Source organism: Atractosteus spatula, chromosome 23, assembly GCF_055471065.1.
Source record: "Atractosteus spatula isolate fAtrSpa1 chromosome 23, fAtrSpa1.hap1, whole genome shotgun sequence".
Taxonomy (NCBI): domain Eukaryota; kingdom Metazoa; phylum Chordata; class Actinopteri; order Semionotiformes; family Lepisosteidae; genus Atractosteus; species Atractosteus spatula.
In genome coordinates, this window is record NC_142728.1 from 7949226 (window position 1) to 7966155 (window position 16930).

Sequence of the window (16930 nt, forward strand, 5' to 3'; positions counted from 1 at the left end):
TTGATTAATAGAACCCCAGCCCCAGTGTGTGGTAGCACTTGGTGCACACACACATAGCACAGACTCAGTCATCCTAAAAACACAAAATTAGTAGAGCCACGTGCATTTTCAGAAGTAAATGTAAAATCAGAAGCAAGTGTTTTAAATGTTGTATTAAAAATTGTATTATTATTATTGTTTTTATCATTATTATTAGGCTTTAGTCTTTAAACAGAGTCTCTGGATTCATGTCTCCTTTATCTTGTCTACAGTTCCATCAGACTGACTGTACAGTATCTATTTTTAAATTTGAAATGTCATTTTTCAGTTCTTATGCTTCTCAATCAGGTATATTGCATTTTATTTTATATATATAATACTGGTATATTGGTGTTCTTCTCAAACTAAAAAAAATGATGCAATAACTCCTTAATTTGTTGCCTGCAACAGAAAACCATAATATACCTCAGTTCCCGCTTTGAACTTTTCGTCCTGGAATGATACAGTAGTTCACTTAGGGGGTAATAATAAGTCCCTCATTCCATCAGAGCGTGTTTTTCTCTACGGTTTTCTGCTAGTATTGCAAAACAAAACATCGACACTGCCTGTAAAGCAGATGTAAAAAAGGCACAGCATTTATCAAACTGAAAGTAGTACCAAAAATAATTATATTAAACCTCTAAATTAAGATTATAAATCACAACGAATTACACTTGAGAACATCTGTACACAGTAATGTGGCCTGGCACAGCTTTATTTAGGAAGCCTGACTTTATTAGTTGCATTAAATTTGACACAGTCATAATTTCTAATTGTTGAAAAATGTTTTCATCCCCATTGTGCTGCCATTCACATGTTCACAAATTGTATTCCGGGTCCCCAGCTGATTTTAGAAACCCATGCTTGTCGGGATTCGGCAAATCATTCTCCTTACTGTATTGTTTTGCTGAAAAGCAGGATAATAATTTGATTAACAGATGAAGGAAACTCTCATGAAAAGCACATTTGATTTGGAAAGCAGCATGCAAATGATTACGTTTATTGTAGATGTAATTTTTAATACAAAAAGATCACCCCCTTTTTCTCAGAAGCAGTCTCACTAAAATGCTATTTCTATTCTGTTCATTTACAAACAATTATTAGCTCTTACAAAGCAAACAAAGAACTTTCCTATTTGACTCTCTTACCACATTAAAATTTTATCTGATCCTGAAACCGAGCCATTTTGTTTTTCTCGGTAAGCTATGGTAAACCACACACTTGACTATCACTATCACTGAAGTCATAGCATTCCGTGTGCCCGTTTCCACACCCTCACAGCTCTAACGCAGACAGCATTACCATTGCAGCTTTGATTTTGTTTTATTTTTTGGGGTTTTTGCTTTGCTGATTTTTTGTTTCCCCCGACCTCATGTGTTTGTTGTGTTGATCTCACTAGGCCCCCTCCCCTGTGAACCCCAATGCGTTGGACCGCACTGCAGCCTGGCTTTTGAATATGAATGTGCAGTATATAGAACACGAAGGAATTGACCCAGATTCCAAACACAGGGAGGAGCTCAGAAACAAAGAGGAACTCACTCAGACTGAAAAGGTAATGGCACAGAACCCCCAAACATGCACCTGCCTCAGGGAGCACAAGTCAAGCACTGAGCAGAATATTATACTTTTCTGACCAAAAAAATCGGCCGCATTAAGCAAGGGAATTGTATGATACTTTATATAGACGAATTCATAATAAACCGGGTGTTTTAATAAACAAAACATGTTATACAGTCAACTCTTTAGTCACGTACCTGCAATGAAGTGGTTACAAGTGTATTATTAATGGTGTGATGAATCAGTGGAAAAAGCTTTTCTTGTGATTTAAAATATGTTTCCTTTGGTTTATACGGGAAAGAAATGAAATTATCCCTCTAGGTGATAGTAAGTTATAAGTGTATTCTGTTAATTGATTTGGTAGTCGTTCTCTTATTCACTCATGCTTGAACTTGCATCAGAAGTGTTCCAAATTATCCTTGAAACAAGATGTTGAACACATTCTTAAACCTACCGACGGTTATTTGCCATTTTAAGGCTACACTCCCAAGATTTGATCTGATAAAAAAAATAAAATAGCTTTATCACAGTGACCCTGTGAAATGGTTTCAAAGGCTGCCTGCTTAAATTCAGTATGCATTTTTAATAGCATATGGATCTTTTTTTTTTACTGTAAATTGCAGGGGGAAAAGCTTGATACTTGTTAAAGTGATACAAAATACATACAGCTTTTGCAATTTAAACCAACTAAACCAAATCTTATAACATCTGTGGGGTGACAGATTGTTACACTGGTCACCATCATCTATCCATGTACAATGTACACAAATATACTGTATATGTTACAAATATGCTATGAAGGGATCCTCCTGTGAGACTGGAACAGTACTGTATATCTACAGATAGTACTGATCTGCAACAGGTAAGTGTGGAATACAGGTGACAATACAGTCGTGCACTAATCTATTTCTTATTGTTATTCTATTGTTCTATGTATTTGTAAAATTCTATTTAAGTTGTATATCATATTTATTTAAGCATCACACCTGGACAAAACGAAATGCCCCATCTACATCTTGCTTGGAACATTGTGATTCAGAAATGAATGACAATTTGTGATTCAGAAATGTAACATTTGCTTATACACTGATTTGATGTGGCAGCCTGCTAGTCCTTTCCTTAGCATATCAGGTGTGTTCATTAGGCTGATAATTCCCTTATTTTTTCCTGTTTATTTTAGGGTATTCCTCAGAGACACGGGCCTCTCTTGGTGTCTAATTTGCTGTGTCGGTTTTGGAAAATTCAATTAGTTCTGCCGGCTCACATGTTTGTGGTGTTATCTGTTGTTGGGGTTTTTTTTTCCAATGTTTGTGAATTTACACTGTATTGAAGAGGCAGACCTCTGCCAGTGTAGGTGACCTGATTGTGTCAAAGAGGGGGGAAACTCGACCACCACATCGCCGTCTCATCCAGACACACGCGATGCATCATGCGTTCGGCATGTCTTCGCCGACCCCCTTCATGTTTTCAGTGAAAACGTCACTGGGAATTACACAGGCTCCAGCTGAACAATTCGTCTGTACTGTAGTTCTCCTGCAATTGCGTCTCCATCCCTATCATTATGGTTTTTGTCGCTGAATCCTCAAAACCAAAACAAAATTGTCAAAACCCTTCTTAAGCAAATGTGGGATTTCAAACCAAACACTAAGTATGGTCAAGGACAAATGAAGGGCGTGCACACGAGAAAAACAAGCACAAAAAAACCACATCTGTACTTCTTTGCCTCCACCTATCAGCAGTGAAAGGAACCGGGCAGCAACACACTTCAAAAATCAGTTCCAGTTTGCCGCTCAGCAACACGTGCGCACTGATTATTAAAGTAAAAAAGACAGCAGATTAAAAGTACATGCTCAGCAAGCCAATTGTTCAGCTCGACTTGTCGCAAAACTGTGTTACATCATGGGAAATCTGCAACACTGCACAGATGGCAACATGGTGAAAGCCAGGCCTTTTGCTTTCCATCCATAGCAATTGTTCGGTCAATCCATTCCCACTCTCTGATGTGGCGATGACAGCCTACGGTGGATTGAACAGATGTCCTGCGCAATATTCCTGCGATACCATGCAAGACAATTGCTTTAAATAAAACCAGATGTGGTATTTATGTTAAAGCAGAACCGTTCTAAAGACGCTTCTCTCCCGTTACGGTCGGCATCGAGTTGATTGAATTTTGCAGCCAACTGAATGCAGCACACGGTTCTGCAGCGGTTCTGTTGGCAGCATATGGATTACTGAGCATCAGATGTGAAATAAAAATCGAACGGAGAGGCTTTCTAAACTCAGTGCTATAAACATGATGCTGAATTATCCCATTGACTTGTTTTACAGGGAGAATGTAAATGTTCTTTCTAATTACCCATTACAGTGCATTTTGCCTTCAGCATTTCCTCTAGGTAGAAACTGAGCACACCCACATTATCCTGTGCCACACACATGCCTCACATACACTGTATAATGTATAGAACTCTGTTTCAAAGATTTGAAGTTATAAATACATCTGGTGGCAAACACTGCTTTGAAACAAATTGTATCTCCTATCTGAAAAGTCTCCTTGGAGGCTGAAATTGTAAGAATATGTACTGCACTGTAATTGCCTTTGTTGATATAATACAATCCCTAACGTTTGAAATAGATTTTGTCATCTGGAAACATCTTAATCTGCATTACTGGGTAATCATCTGCCACCAAATTGTAATAAATAGTGTTTTATGTCTTCGTTATACAGATTCCATTTTATTTTAATTATTGGAAGTGTTTTGTAACAGTATCTGATGCGAAGTAATGTTCTGTTGTCCTGTGGGTGCAAAAGAGAACCTTGTGATCAGCAGGAAATATCTCACTTAAGTGAAGAGAAAGATGTCTGAATGTATCTGAAAGATTGGAAATATTTTACATTATAGCACATTAATTTTTGATTCACAGAGTATTCACTGTATACTGTAGGTCTGTATCTGTTCACATGTCGATAACTAGAATTCTAAAGTTAATTTGTGTAGGAGGGAGGTCTTAAAGTTCAGATATCGCCTTTTATTTAATGTTACCGAATCAAATCTGTATTGTATTGTGGCCTGTTTAAATCCCTGGTTCGGCAGGGAATTAAAATTAGTGCCTAGAAATTAGTGCTCTATCAAAAATAGTTTTTTATCATATTTTCTTAGCTTTAGTAAATCAAAATCCCTTACAGCTACAGTTTTTATTGTGACAGCACAGTTACAAGTGAAAGTAGCTCTGCTGCATTTTATTCAGCCCATTTTCAAATCTATTACTTAAAATATGGTACTTGTGCTTCCTATTTTTTTGTATATCCATAAGTACTTTATCTTCCCTTAATTTTAGTGTGGTTTGATATAGCTGTTTGTCTAGCACATTACTGAAAAGCAGCATTTTCTCCACAATATTTTAACACTGGTACATTTTTTTAATCTTAATATTAACAGTTATTAATTTTGTTTTCCACAAGCCAGAACAATTTGAGAAACTATGGAAAATGCAGCTGACCTCTATAACTGGAACTTATGTTAATTAAAAAAATACAGCAATGTAAATCTTGCTCGATGTTACTTAGAATTCTCCTTTCATACTGTACCAGTGATTCTAACCACTGGAATAAATATAACATTCAAATGTTGGTTTGCTAAGGTCTAAAATCTAAAGTCTTTCAGTTCAGAAAACAAATCTTCAGCACTGCAGAGATACTCTCTGACTTTATTTTTGCAGAGACTAAGTCCCAAAAACAAAACCAGCTTCGCTGAGGCACAGAAGATTGCACTCAGCTGCAGATGCAATTATGGTTCAAAGTCGCTTTCACTTTGAGAAATTTCCTCCAGAGCACAACATAACTTTTATTGACGCTATAAATTGCTGTCTTTTATGCTGTAACTTTTATGTATAATGGTCTCTGGACCAACATTTTCTTTAAGCTTTTAAGATAAATTTAATTTGGCCTGTTGATGTATTACTGACTGTGCTCTTGTCCAGCTGGTCACTGTGCTGAGTGAGACACAATAGCACCATTTTAGCAGTAATATTTCTTTTCCTTGCTCTTATTGTGTTGTCTGGTTGCTAAGACACTTCAGGGAATTAGGAAGACCAGACTGGCTTCAAGGCCTCCAGTATGTCAGAATATTTCATCCTTTCCCTTTGGTCTTCAGCCCTGGAGTGAGCCAATTTCAGGAATTATTTTTCCACCCCCCAGTACTTCCTTTCTGTGTTCTGCACCGATATTGTAAATACCAGATGACTTCCAGTGCTCCCAGCTAAGTTCCCTTCTCATTTTGTCTGATGTAGTCGATTGAAAAATACTGTCACACTGCTTTGCCTACAGTATAAATGTTCTCCTACATTACAGGACGCTTTTTCCCCCAATTATTTTTTCTCTCAAAACTAAAACAGGCAGGTATGGTTCATTTGCTGTGATTTACTCTGCTTTTCTTCTCCACTAATTAATTTCTATAGGAAGAAATTAGTTCCCTGGACAAACAAAAGTGGAAGTATGGAAATACTGTATTAGGTCTGAGCACATACTGGAGAATATCTTACCAATGGGAACAAAATATTTCGTTGTGTTTCTTTTAATTGTCCCATTAAGATGTGTTTCATTACGGTACATTTGCTTACTAGTCGTACCACGTTTAACATTCCAAAACAAAAAAAATACCATCATTTTAAAAAGTATTTTTACCAGGACGTTAGGTGACTGCCAATGGTTTAAATAAAATTTCACCTGCACTACTGAATTTACTGTATTCAAGGCATTTATTGAAACATAAGGGGACATTATGAAGGACATTTTGTTTCAAATCATCTGAAAAAATGTTTTGAACTACACATTTTATTCAACAGGTATACTCTGTTACACTCTAATGCCTTCACTTTTTTCTTCAGGGATTTACTTTCATACCGAATTTCTCTGAGCCAGCAAAAAAAGTACTTAAAATCCATGATGTGGGCTACAGCAGCTTTGCTCAGCTTAACAGCATGGTGAGACTTGGATTTGGAAGTGTGGAGCTCTACAAATCACTCTTTTACATGCTTCCCTTCATGAAAAGGCTAGAGGTTCAATGCTGTCATTGTCAAGAGCCGATTTCTTGTATCCAGATATGGAGGTTAATGGTAGGTTGGTGAAAGCTTTTGCAGAATGAAGCACTTGATGAACCTGGACACTGTGAGTGGAAGTTGTTAAATGCATAGAGTCAACGTGCATGAAACCGCCTTAGGACAAAGACGGAAGAGAATAAAATAAAACAGTGTGTACATAAAAAAGTGCACTCTGTGTTTTTTTTTGGGCACTTATAATGGTTCCATTAATTATAATTTGTTCTTCGCTGGTTGCTGTTCTTGTTTCCTGCAGTACCAGCAGGAGATTGCCATCCTGCAGGACAAGCTGCGTCTCTCGGCCAAGAAGCTGGAGGAGTACGAGTCCCGCCTGAAGGGGCAGGAGGACCAGGCGCAGAAGATGCTGCTGGAGTACCAGGCTCGCCTGGAGGAAAGCGAGGAGCGGTTGCGGCGACAGCAGGAGGACAAGGAGCTGCAGATGAAGGGCATCATCAGCAGGTACGGAGTGAAGGCCAGACAACCCAGTGCCGGATTTCCCCCGAAATTTCCGAAATTTTTACGGCCTACAAAGAAGGGAAACACGAGCTGAAGCAACATGCTTGCGATGGACTCTAGGTGCTCCAAATCAATAATCGTCCGCTGTCTGGCGGCTGTTCGAGAAACCAGAAGTATCGAAGTGATGGTCGCTTGACTCGTTCCATCAATATAATAGTTTTTTAATTGGCGTTTCCCCCCTCCTTTTTGCACATTTCCGAGTGAAAGTGCCCTCGGGCCTACGTACCCAAAATCCAGCCCTGAAACAACCAAGGAAGTGGACGCTGTGGAACCTATAGACTGGAACAGAACAGTAGTAGCCAGAAGACGAGATCTAGAGGCAAAGTACAGGAACAGGCCAAATTCAGAATGTAGGAAAACAAGACAAAAAGCAGGGTAAACAGAAACACAGAGGAACCAGGAGAAATTAATGTAAACTAGAACAAGAATCGGACAATGGGCTGAGACAGGACAACAGGAAGGAACAAGGCAGGATACAGGGTATAAGAATCAGGAATCAGGGAAGGGGGGCATGGAGTCAGAGGTACACTGGCCAGTTCTTGATCGGTTACAGCCGTCTGCGTGGTCTGCGCCTCTGCTGTGCCAGAGGCCAGTGCCCTCTAACTGCCAGAATGTGGAATCTTAGTACGGGGGACATGTAGGCGCCTCTCCAATGGGAGGGCAATGGATGTTATGCCCGTTATGCCTTCCAGCATGTAGGGGCAGCAACATCCTGTTGCCATTACGATAACATTCGTTTTTTTACGGAACACGATTGTTAGCCTTGTGCCCAACATCCAACATGGAGGACCTGGCGCCCCATGTGGGACCCGGACCCACTACCCTGAGATTATAAGTCTCATGCTCTACCAACAGAACTAGTTGGGGCCCTAATGGAAGGGCAAGAGCACCCCAAAAGCCTGAAGGCGACAACATTTTCAGGAGAGGGGAAGATGAGATCTTTAGGCCAGATTGAGATGCCCCAGTGATTTTCCTTGCAACCAGTGCAGCTGCAGTCCTGCTTGTGGTAGCTGAGATAGTTTTCCAGCTCATGCCTCTTCCCCTTACATGGCTTGCAATTTTAGTTGGCCTGGCATCACAGTTTTGGAGTACTGGTAGAAAGAGCTTAGGATCCCAAATTTATTAAAGAAATATTATTTAATCTTTCTTGCTCAGGATCCCATTTTCTTCTCTTGTGAGAAGTTTCTGTCTGGCACATGATATGATTTGATGAGCCTGTGAATTTCTGTATTTTTATCAGAGGTTAGTGTGCCGATCTGTATCAGTGTGCAATCTGCAAAGGAAAATGCAGAGATTTTCAGCAAGGAATTAATAGAAGTGCAGCAACTTAAAATGTTTTTGGCTGTGGAGGCGTCTTCTGGTGTGCACGGGAAAGAGGGAGAGAGCAGGAAATAAGAGAAAGAGGTGGGAGGTAGCAAAGGAAAGAATAGGTGAGAGTGAGTAGGAGGTGGCAACGTTTTTGTCATTTCCTAAAATGTTGCCAAGAAGCATTACATTTTAAAGGTCGTACAATATAGTGGAAAATATTCCATTATTCTAACATCACTCAGTACCGAGCAGGGCATGGTCAGAATAATTATCCAGAATGTGAGTAGTAAGTGTACCAGAATATTAGGTGAAATTGCAGTGGCTAGAAAGGACACTAATGGTGGAGCTGTGTATCTGTGCTGTTTTGCATGGTACTGTATGTATTAAAGCCAGATGCAAAGAGTGCGTCATGAAGTTAAGGATAAAACATCCTAAAAACAATGTAGACTCATAAACAAAATACAGGCTCATGTATAGTATTTACAAAATTGAGTATATCTTGAAAACTCAAATTGTAAAGTCAAGAACTGCCATATTATTTTTAAGCAATAATAAAATCGAAGTCCTGAACAAAAATTCGCGAGGGATAAGGACAAGCCAATCTCACCCGGCTGATTAAATCACAATCATTACCTGCTTTTGCTACAGTATATACACATTATATCTCTTGCTCATGCCTCTTCCCCCATTTTTGTTGCATTCATTCTGCATGACGATCATACTCCAAACTATCAAGTATGCTCCATACTACAAAAAACAGAAAGAACTGTATTCTATCCATCTCTTTTTTTGCCACGTGCGTAATTGAACATCATGCTCCTTACGATTGAATAACACAAATGTGTTAAAACAACCAAAAAGATATAAGGAAAAGAAAAATTCTACTCCTACTTTTTAAACCGAACAAAAAAAAAACAAGCTAGCTGCCGTTTATCGAAAGGACCCCTGGGGTGCCCCTACTGCCCCCCCAGAGCCTTCCATTCTACCTCATTCCCCTGTGTGTTTCTCTTAACAATCCCTTTTCACAGTCTGGCTCTGTTTTTCCTGTTGTCTACTATCACTACTGTTCCTCCTCCCTCTTGTATTCCTCATTCCTCATCCTCCTGTTTATGAATTGAAGCTCTTTCACCTGCGCGCTCTTCTGCTTCTGTCCCTGGCATCCAGCGGAGCTCAATCACAAGTCTTTGGCACCATCTTTGGTGCCTTTGAGCCCGGATTCCTCCCTCTCTGGCGTCTCACTTCTGCCTTAGTCAGCTGGCATCCGAGTGTTTAATGTCAGCCTTTCCTATTGCTCCCAGGTGTCCAACACAGCCCTTATTATACTTAGTAAAAATTCACAGAGTGATGGTTCTTCTATGCCGTTATTCCTAGTGAAATGGAAGTTTGGGACATAGTCAGACAATTCACCCACCTGCTTTAAATGACAATCATTAGCAACTTTTGCTATATATATCTTGCATACACCTCTTCTCGAATTTTTTTTGCATTCACTCTGTCTACTACACCATCTCCACCTCTGCAGCTACCCCTAGGTTAACGTCTCTCTCTGAATGCGGTTCTGAGCCTACCCTGTCCCAGGCCAGCTACGTACCCCTTAACCAAGCACGTTAAGCCAAAACCAATTCGACTTAAATGTTCAATAAACATTCACAAAGCATGTGATTCATGGATGTCCTTATTCTTCGTGAAATGACCTTTTTTCTGATAGCAGGCAGTTTTCCACAGAGCGAGAAGAATGTTATCAGATGTTTCTATTGTGCTGTTCCCACATTGCTATAATGTCTTTCAAGGTCTGTTTTGGTCATCTTGACATCTGCCGCCCTCCCCTGAATGTACCTTCTAAAAGCATCTTTAAAGTCCTGTACAGTGGATTAAGTACAAAATAAAGCCGTGCTTGGCATTTCAAACAGAGCAAATCAGGCCATCACACAGCACAGGACAGGCTGACCACAGAGGCACTCCTCTTGTTTCCTTTCACAGCTGAGAGGAAACTAAGGCGACTGCAAATCTAGAGTGATCTGCACCAATTCCAACCCTGTAGGAATCAGGGCTACTAAACTCACACCAGAGGAGGAAAAACATCATTAACCTGAATATGGGAGCTGAAAACTGAGATAGCATTGTGTGAACACTGACAAAATATTAAGTGGAGCAGTTTAACATAACATAACACAGCAGGGCCACAAGATTTCAAGTTTGTCTTTGAAAAATAAAACCTGAAATGAAATTCATTTTGAAATAACATACATCTTTGCCCAAGGATAGATTGTTATACTTTATTATATTTAAATCAGTATTTATGTGTCAGTTTGAACACTACGTTTTGTTTGCTTCTTCCACAAGACATTAAAAAAAGGAATTTTGAATGTTAAAAAACATTAAATATTTGTAAACCTTCTTTTCAGGCTTATGTCTGTGGAGGAGGAGTTGAAGAAAGACCACTCTGAAATGCAGGCCGTAGTGGATTCGAAACAGAAGATCATTGATGCCCAGGTAAGTGTTGTGTGTCTCATGAGATTTCATAGGTGTATATAATTTTATTGAGTAGAGAACGAGTCTTTAATGAGTAAAATTCCCCTTCCCACAGTTGAACTATTTAGAACCCAGTGAAATAGTACCCTCTGGTGGGAGACAGTAAATATCTGTAAGGGTTAAAAATATATTTTAACTTCAGGGGCATTTGTAATTTATTTTTACTGAAATTTAATATTTCTGAAGATTATCGGTTTTCCTGATCTTTACCTGCCCTTCCTTCACCTATTTGAGTATTCAGGTGGCTTCTACTGAGTTCTGAGAATAAAATGTGCCTGTACTACTGAAACATGTCCTGAATGTGTTAACAAAAATTTTTTTGAAAGACTGACAGAAAGTCTTTTAAAATATTGAGTGATGTGTAAACCTTGAGGGATAATATCAGGCTTTAGACTTTGAACCTTTTACAATGGGGATTCTAAAGCTAAGCTTTACCAGCTTACATTTAAAATTATTTGGTGATTACACATGCTTAGAATACATACATAGTTTTTAATTTCGGTGGAGAGCAAAAACTTGTTTACTGCTTTTCTCATGCGCAACTAATTCAGGTTTAGGTAAATTTAGCTTTAAGGTACCATTATGCAAGATTAAATTGCGCATGTGAACATCCATTATTCAAGATTTCACTGAGTGCAGATGCAATTAATTAGTCTTTGTGTGTCGTTAAAAGTTAATGCAGACTAATTGCAGAATAACCTGTTTGTTGATGCAGTTAAAGGCTATTGCTGCACAAAGCTGTGAAAGCTTGCCAAGCTAACATTTCTTGATAAACAGACTTACAGAGTAATACTTCTTGAGTTGAGTCATAAACTAGAGGCAGTGTTGCATATCCCAGATTAACTACAGAAAGGAAAACGAGGAAAACAAAGCCTTGATTAAAATACTCATCATGCCTACTGATCTGCTGTAGGACAGGTGTCTTCGTTCTATGAACATGTGGATATGCAGATGTAGGGGTAGGTTTTTACTGCAGCAATGACTTGGCTTTCTCACGGATTTGATTTCTCTAGCTCTTATGGTGGACAGTCTTCCAATTAGAATTAATATGGGCATAATGACCCCATCTGTGTTTCTCACTTGACCCGCAGGAAAAGCGTATTGCCTCCCTGGATGCAGCCAACGCAAGGTTAATGAGTGCACTTACACAGCTGAAGGAACGCTACAGCATGCAGACCCGCAACGGAATCTCGCCCACCAACCCGACCAAACTGCAGATCACTGAGAACGGGGAGTTTCGGAATAGCAGCAACTGCTAATGAAGGCAGACTGAGCGAGCTGCTAATCTACCAGTTGTGCAGGGTGGAAGAGGGTTGGGGGGGAGAGGGGCATTCCCCGGACATCGCAGGACAAAATGAAAAAAAAGATCCAATTCCATTCCAAGACGAACCTTGAACAACACATTACATGCACAAACACATACATGTAGATATGTATCTGGCGCTGTAAGGAGCAGAGCAAAATGTCCCCCCTGTTGTGGTCGTAATCTGAAAACATTCTGAAGTTCCATTATTTTCAATGGAAGTGCTCATTTTAATACTGCAGCTAAGGACTAACTGTAGTTAGCTGTAGCTCAGTCCTATTGCTTCTAAATGAGGAGCAAAACACTAACACAATACATGGCAAAACCCTGTGGACAAACAGATGATCCTGCTCAATCCCAATTTCGAGTTTTGTACTTGGACCTGCGTACAATGAAATGCTTACTTGCGTGTTTTTTCTCACATGAAAAATGACAAACAGATGACATAAAAGTTGACAAATGACATTAGCTGTAGATAAACCTTTTCCTGTGTATGAGATTTTTCTCCTTAAGGAAGTCCGGCTTGCTGCATTATGTTGATACCTTATAAGGCTTGTGAATAATCATTGCATAACTGATGTTTACCAGTGAAAGTGCAGCCTTTCCAGTCTTTCCCCCTACAAATCAGGAGTAGGGTTGTGCAAGTCTCATTAAAAAATAACAGCCTGTAAAAAGCCATTTCTTTTTCTGAGCCACAGTTTCTGGTGATGAAGCGTTGTGATCTTGGCAGCTGAGGGGTGAGGAGTGGGAATAAATAGACTATAAAAGTTTGCAGGATTTTCAAACTTCAGAGTGGCAAGGCGAATGTCTAAAAGGAAAAGCTGCTAGTTGTTTCGTTTTAAGGCTGCCAAGCCTATGGCATTTTCAATTGACTGAAAAATAGAAACGTCACTATGTTAAGGCTAGGCTTGTCACTCTTGGATTTCACGCCATTAACCAGATAAAAATAAGACTTCAGTCCATCTCATTTAGAAAAAGAAAAAAAGACAGGCTCCTTTTTGCTTTTTGACCAAATGTGATGCTTTCAGAGTTTAAAGACTGACACATTATCCTCATTAAGGACATTTTGCTCAGTGCATGTCATTTCAAAGGCTTTGCATGCATGATAATATCCTTTATGACATTATATCCACTGTGAGATGTGTTTTGGTCATTTTCTACCTGAGTGCAACCATCTTAACGTTACAAACACTGATGTACTGTACATCACAAGACTCACAACTGGCAGGGGAAACGAGAAAGGAATGATCAGCTGTCACCGATGTGCCGAAGACAGACAGGGTCGGTTTCAAATTAATGTCTTTCATTTATAAGCTGGTTTGCTCATTTGGTTTTTTTAATCAAACTAAAACTCTGAGCAGCTTTCTGACAAGACATCTGCTCTCACAGGTTAATTTACCTGTGTAGCCAAATATTCAGCAACAATGTTCACAAAGTGGGGAAACACAAACTACAGTACAAGCATCCCTGTCTTCCTGTGCAGAGTTATTATGATTCTTTCCTCATGCAACAGTAATGATTGCTTTAATTATATTGTTCCTTTTGAGAAAAAAACATCTACTCTATTATAACACATTTTCAAAGCTTTTTGCTCCAGGTCACAATTTGCTCCCAAATTACTGAATATATTTTAGAGCTTAAAGATTAGCATTTTGCAAGAAATATCATAGGAGTATTTAATACAGCATTTGTTTTTAATTTAGATTAAATCATTGCCTTGGATTTTTGGATGCTATCTGAGGAATTAGAGGACATTTTACATTGAGGCAGAAATGCATTACATTTCTACGTTGTATGAAGAAATGGATCTCTACATTTACAAATTAACTGAAATCGGCACATAGACTATTTGCACTTATTTAAAAAACAGATCCTTTCCACAACCTCTCAATTCTGTGGTATTAACACATAGATGTTATTCTTTGGCATAAAACATACGTTTTCTACTGAATGTTAAGATGCTAGTCAAAAAAGTAAAAGAACTTTTGTGGCATTTCCAGTAATTTGACTTCATTCCCATTATACCAACACCAAACATTTCAGCGTTCTATATTTTGTATATTTTTGTATTTTTTTCTTATCTGTAAAATATTTTTTTTCTGCATGTCTCATACCCAGTGCTACAGTGTGTAGCGCAATGGTTATAGTTTAATTTTATTTGCCAGTGGTAAGGAAGAAGCAACTTCCACTATATAATTTGCTGCATACTTTGTATGTGCTTAAATATAAAAAATGAGTGTATTTAGAGGCAAGGTACCTCAGTAATGTAAATAAAATGTTCACAATATTTTTACCTAATGTGATAAAAAGAACTTTCTTTTGTAAATGTTCCCTGTGTTTAATTCTACTGTACTGATATCACAGACGTATTGTAAATAGTTCCAACAGTTATTCCTGGTGCTGCTTCTTTAGACAGTTTCAGCTTCATTTTATTGTTGTTCTAGTCTCTTTTCATATACAGGTATGCTTTTTTAAAAGCAAAACACTGATCTAATAAGGGCAGAAAATGTGAGCACCATTCATCTTTGATGCTTTTCTTCATGCTGTTGTCAAGGCGCCCTCAGTTGAGTTACCAGGGCCTTAAGAGATGGAAGCACAAAATTTCCCTGACATTTTTTCACCTGCTGTTTCAAAAAGCAGAAAGCCACTATGCATTTTCAGCATCTACACTTGATGCCCTGGCAGTCTTAGGCTCTGCTTCTTGTTCTCTAGAACAGCAAGACGTTTCTGTGGTGCAGTTACTTTTTTCCTTAGTGGAAATTCTATTTACCCATCAACTTGAGACCCTAGTGGACGTCCCATTCTGCAAGTGTAATAAAACACTTATTACCACAAGCATAGGCTCAAAGGGCTGCTAAAGATCAGTTTATTTTCCACAACTCACGCAATTCTTAGCAATTTCTCATAAATGCAGAGATCTGTTTTGGGTTCTGCTATTAACTAGTCTCACCATTAACAGAATATAAATCCCAGTAATCATTTGAAGATTTCGGTGTTTTGCTTTGAAGAAAGCGCACTACATACTAGTGATAAGTGACTCAGACCACTTCTATAGGCAGAAATCACTGTGTTAAATTCTGTGGTTCTGTCCTCTTGCTGTCTGTACAAATGTTCTGGTCTTACAGATGAAAATATTTGTAACTTACTAGACAAGCTTTCACCCAGCAGATTCAGGAGGGGGTATATCTAACTCTTATTAAGACATAGTGTGATTAGCAAGTAGGTTTAACCCACATGATGACGGACAGTGCTGTTGTGGTAAGCTTACTTTCCAATCACCCTGAGTATAAAGTATACTGTAGGTCCTGTTAATGATTTTGGAAACGGAGGGAAGAATGAAATGCATATATATATATATTAAATAAACACTGAATACTTTTAAATTAATTTATTATTTGTGCAGGTGATCTCATGTATCTTGTTTTCCTTAATAATAATGTCACATGCATATGAATAATCTATAGAGTATAACTGGATTGCATGTGCTAATGTTGTACAGATACTGTACCCAAAATGGACATTTTACAGTACTGAACAAAAATGCCCCTTCGTTCAAATTTCAAAAAGTGGTCTTCAAGCAAGATATCTGCTCCTTCTCGTCTTCTTTAATAGAACACCTTTTAAAGTGTTTACCCTCTCTAAACCATTTTAGAGTTACTGTATATTAAATCCATTGTAATTTCTATTTTGATTCAGTGATGTAAATGTACAGTGTTCATTACCCAAGGTGAAAGCTCATAGAAAGTTTCCATTCTGGTTAGGTGCCATTATAGGTGAAAAGGAAACCTCTCTAATAAGTAATGAGCAAAGAGACTGAACATACACATCACTGTGTATGGAGATATACTCTCTCTCTGACTTCTGTTGTTGCAAATAACTGGTTTCTAAAAAGCTGTTGTATGTTTTATAATATCTTCTAGAAACACTTTTGTAAGTATGTTAAAAGTAAAGTATTCGCTGGACCTGCTTCAGTTTACAACAAAAAAATGTAATAATGTACAGAGAAAGTTGTTTGTGTTTAAAAAATGTGGCTGTGCAATTTATGTACATTTGCAACTAGAATTATTAAAGTTTTATTTAGCTATTTTAAGTTTCTGCCTTGTGTCTTTTGTTATGGTTAAGTTACTGCTGTGCCAGTCTGAATAAGAGAGAAAGGCTACAGATGAAAATATGCCATTAAACCTACAGTACCTTGTTTAGTTGCTAGCACTCTGCCTTAGCTTTCACTTGTGTTTATCTGTTGAGTTGTTGTTTTCACTGCTGATTCTCAAAACATCCGTTGGATGGAGTTTGTCGATACCTTGAGAATTTTGAATACTTAAATCCAGTGAGAATAGACTTACTGTAATACTAATGCTTAATCAACTAATACTTAATCAAGAACAGAAAAATACTATTGACCATAGGACATTCCTTCAATCCTGCAGCAAGTTCAATCTGTTTCTTACTGTACATAGTATTCTAAATGTAGTTTTAATAATGCACTCTAAAATTTTACTTATTTTGATTTTAGGCCTTTGACTATGCATCCTAACGTTTGGCTACTCTTATTTGATACTTCAAAACGTAACGTTAAGTCTGGAGGATGTAAAATTGATTCAA

The 16930-nt window shown here is 38.3% G+C and overlaps 1 protein-coding gene across 6 annotated transcripts in view; it reads left to right on the forward strand.

Moving 5' to 3' along the window:
* Positions 1-16412, forward strand: part of LOC148816100 (disabled homolog 2-interacting protein-like) — a 365406-nt gene extending 348994 nt beyond the window's left edge. For all 6 annotated transcript variants that reach the window (XM_088940452.1, XM_088940447.1, XM_088940449.1 and 3 more), the window contains 4 exons: positions 1418-1570; positions 6926-7128; positions 10899-10986; positions 12117-16412. In XM_088940452.1, coding sequence (XP_088796578.1) covers positions 1418-1570; positions 6926-7128; positions 10899-10986; positions 12117-12284 — 612 coding nt within the window. In that variant the 3' untranslated portion in view covers positions 12285-16412. The remainder of the gene's footprint in view (positions 1-1417; positions 1571-6925; positions 7129-10898; positions 10987-12116) is intronic.
* The last annotated feature ends 518 nt before the right edge of the window (positions 16413-16930 follow it).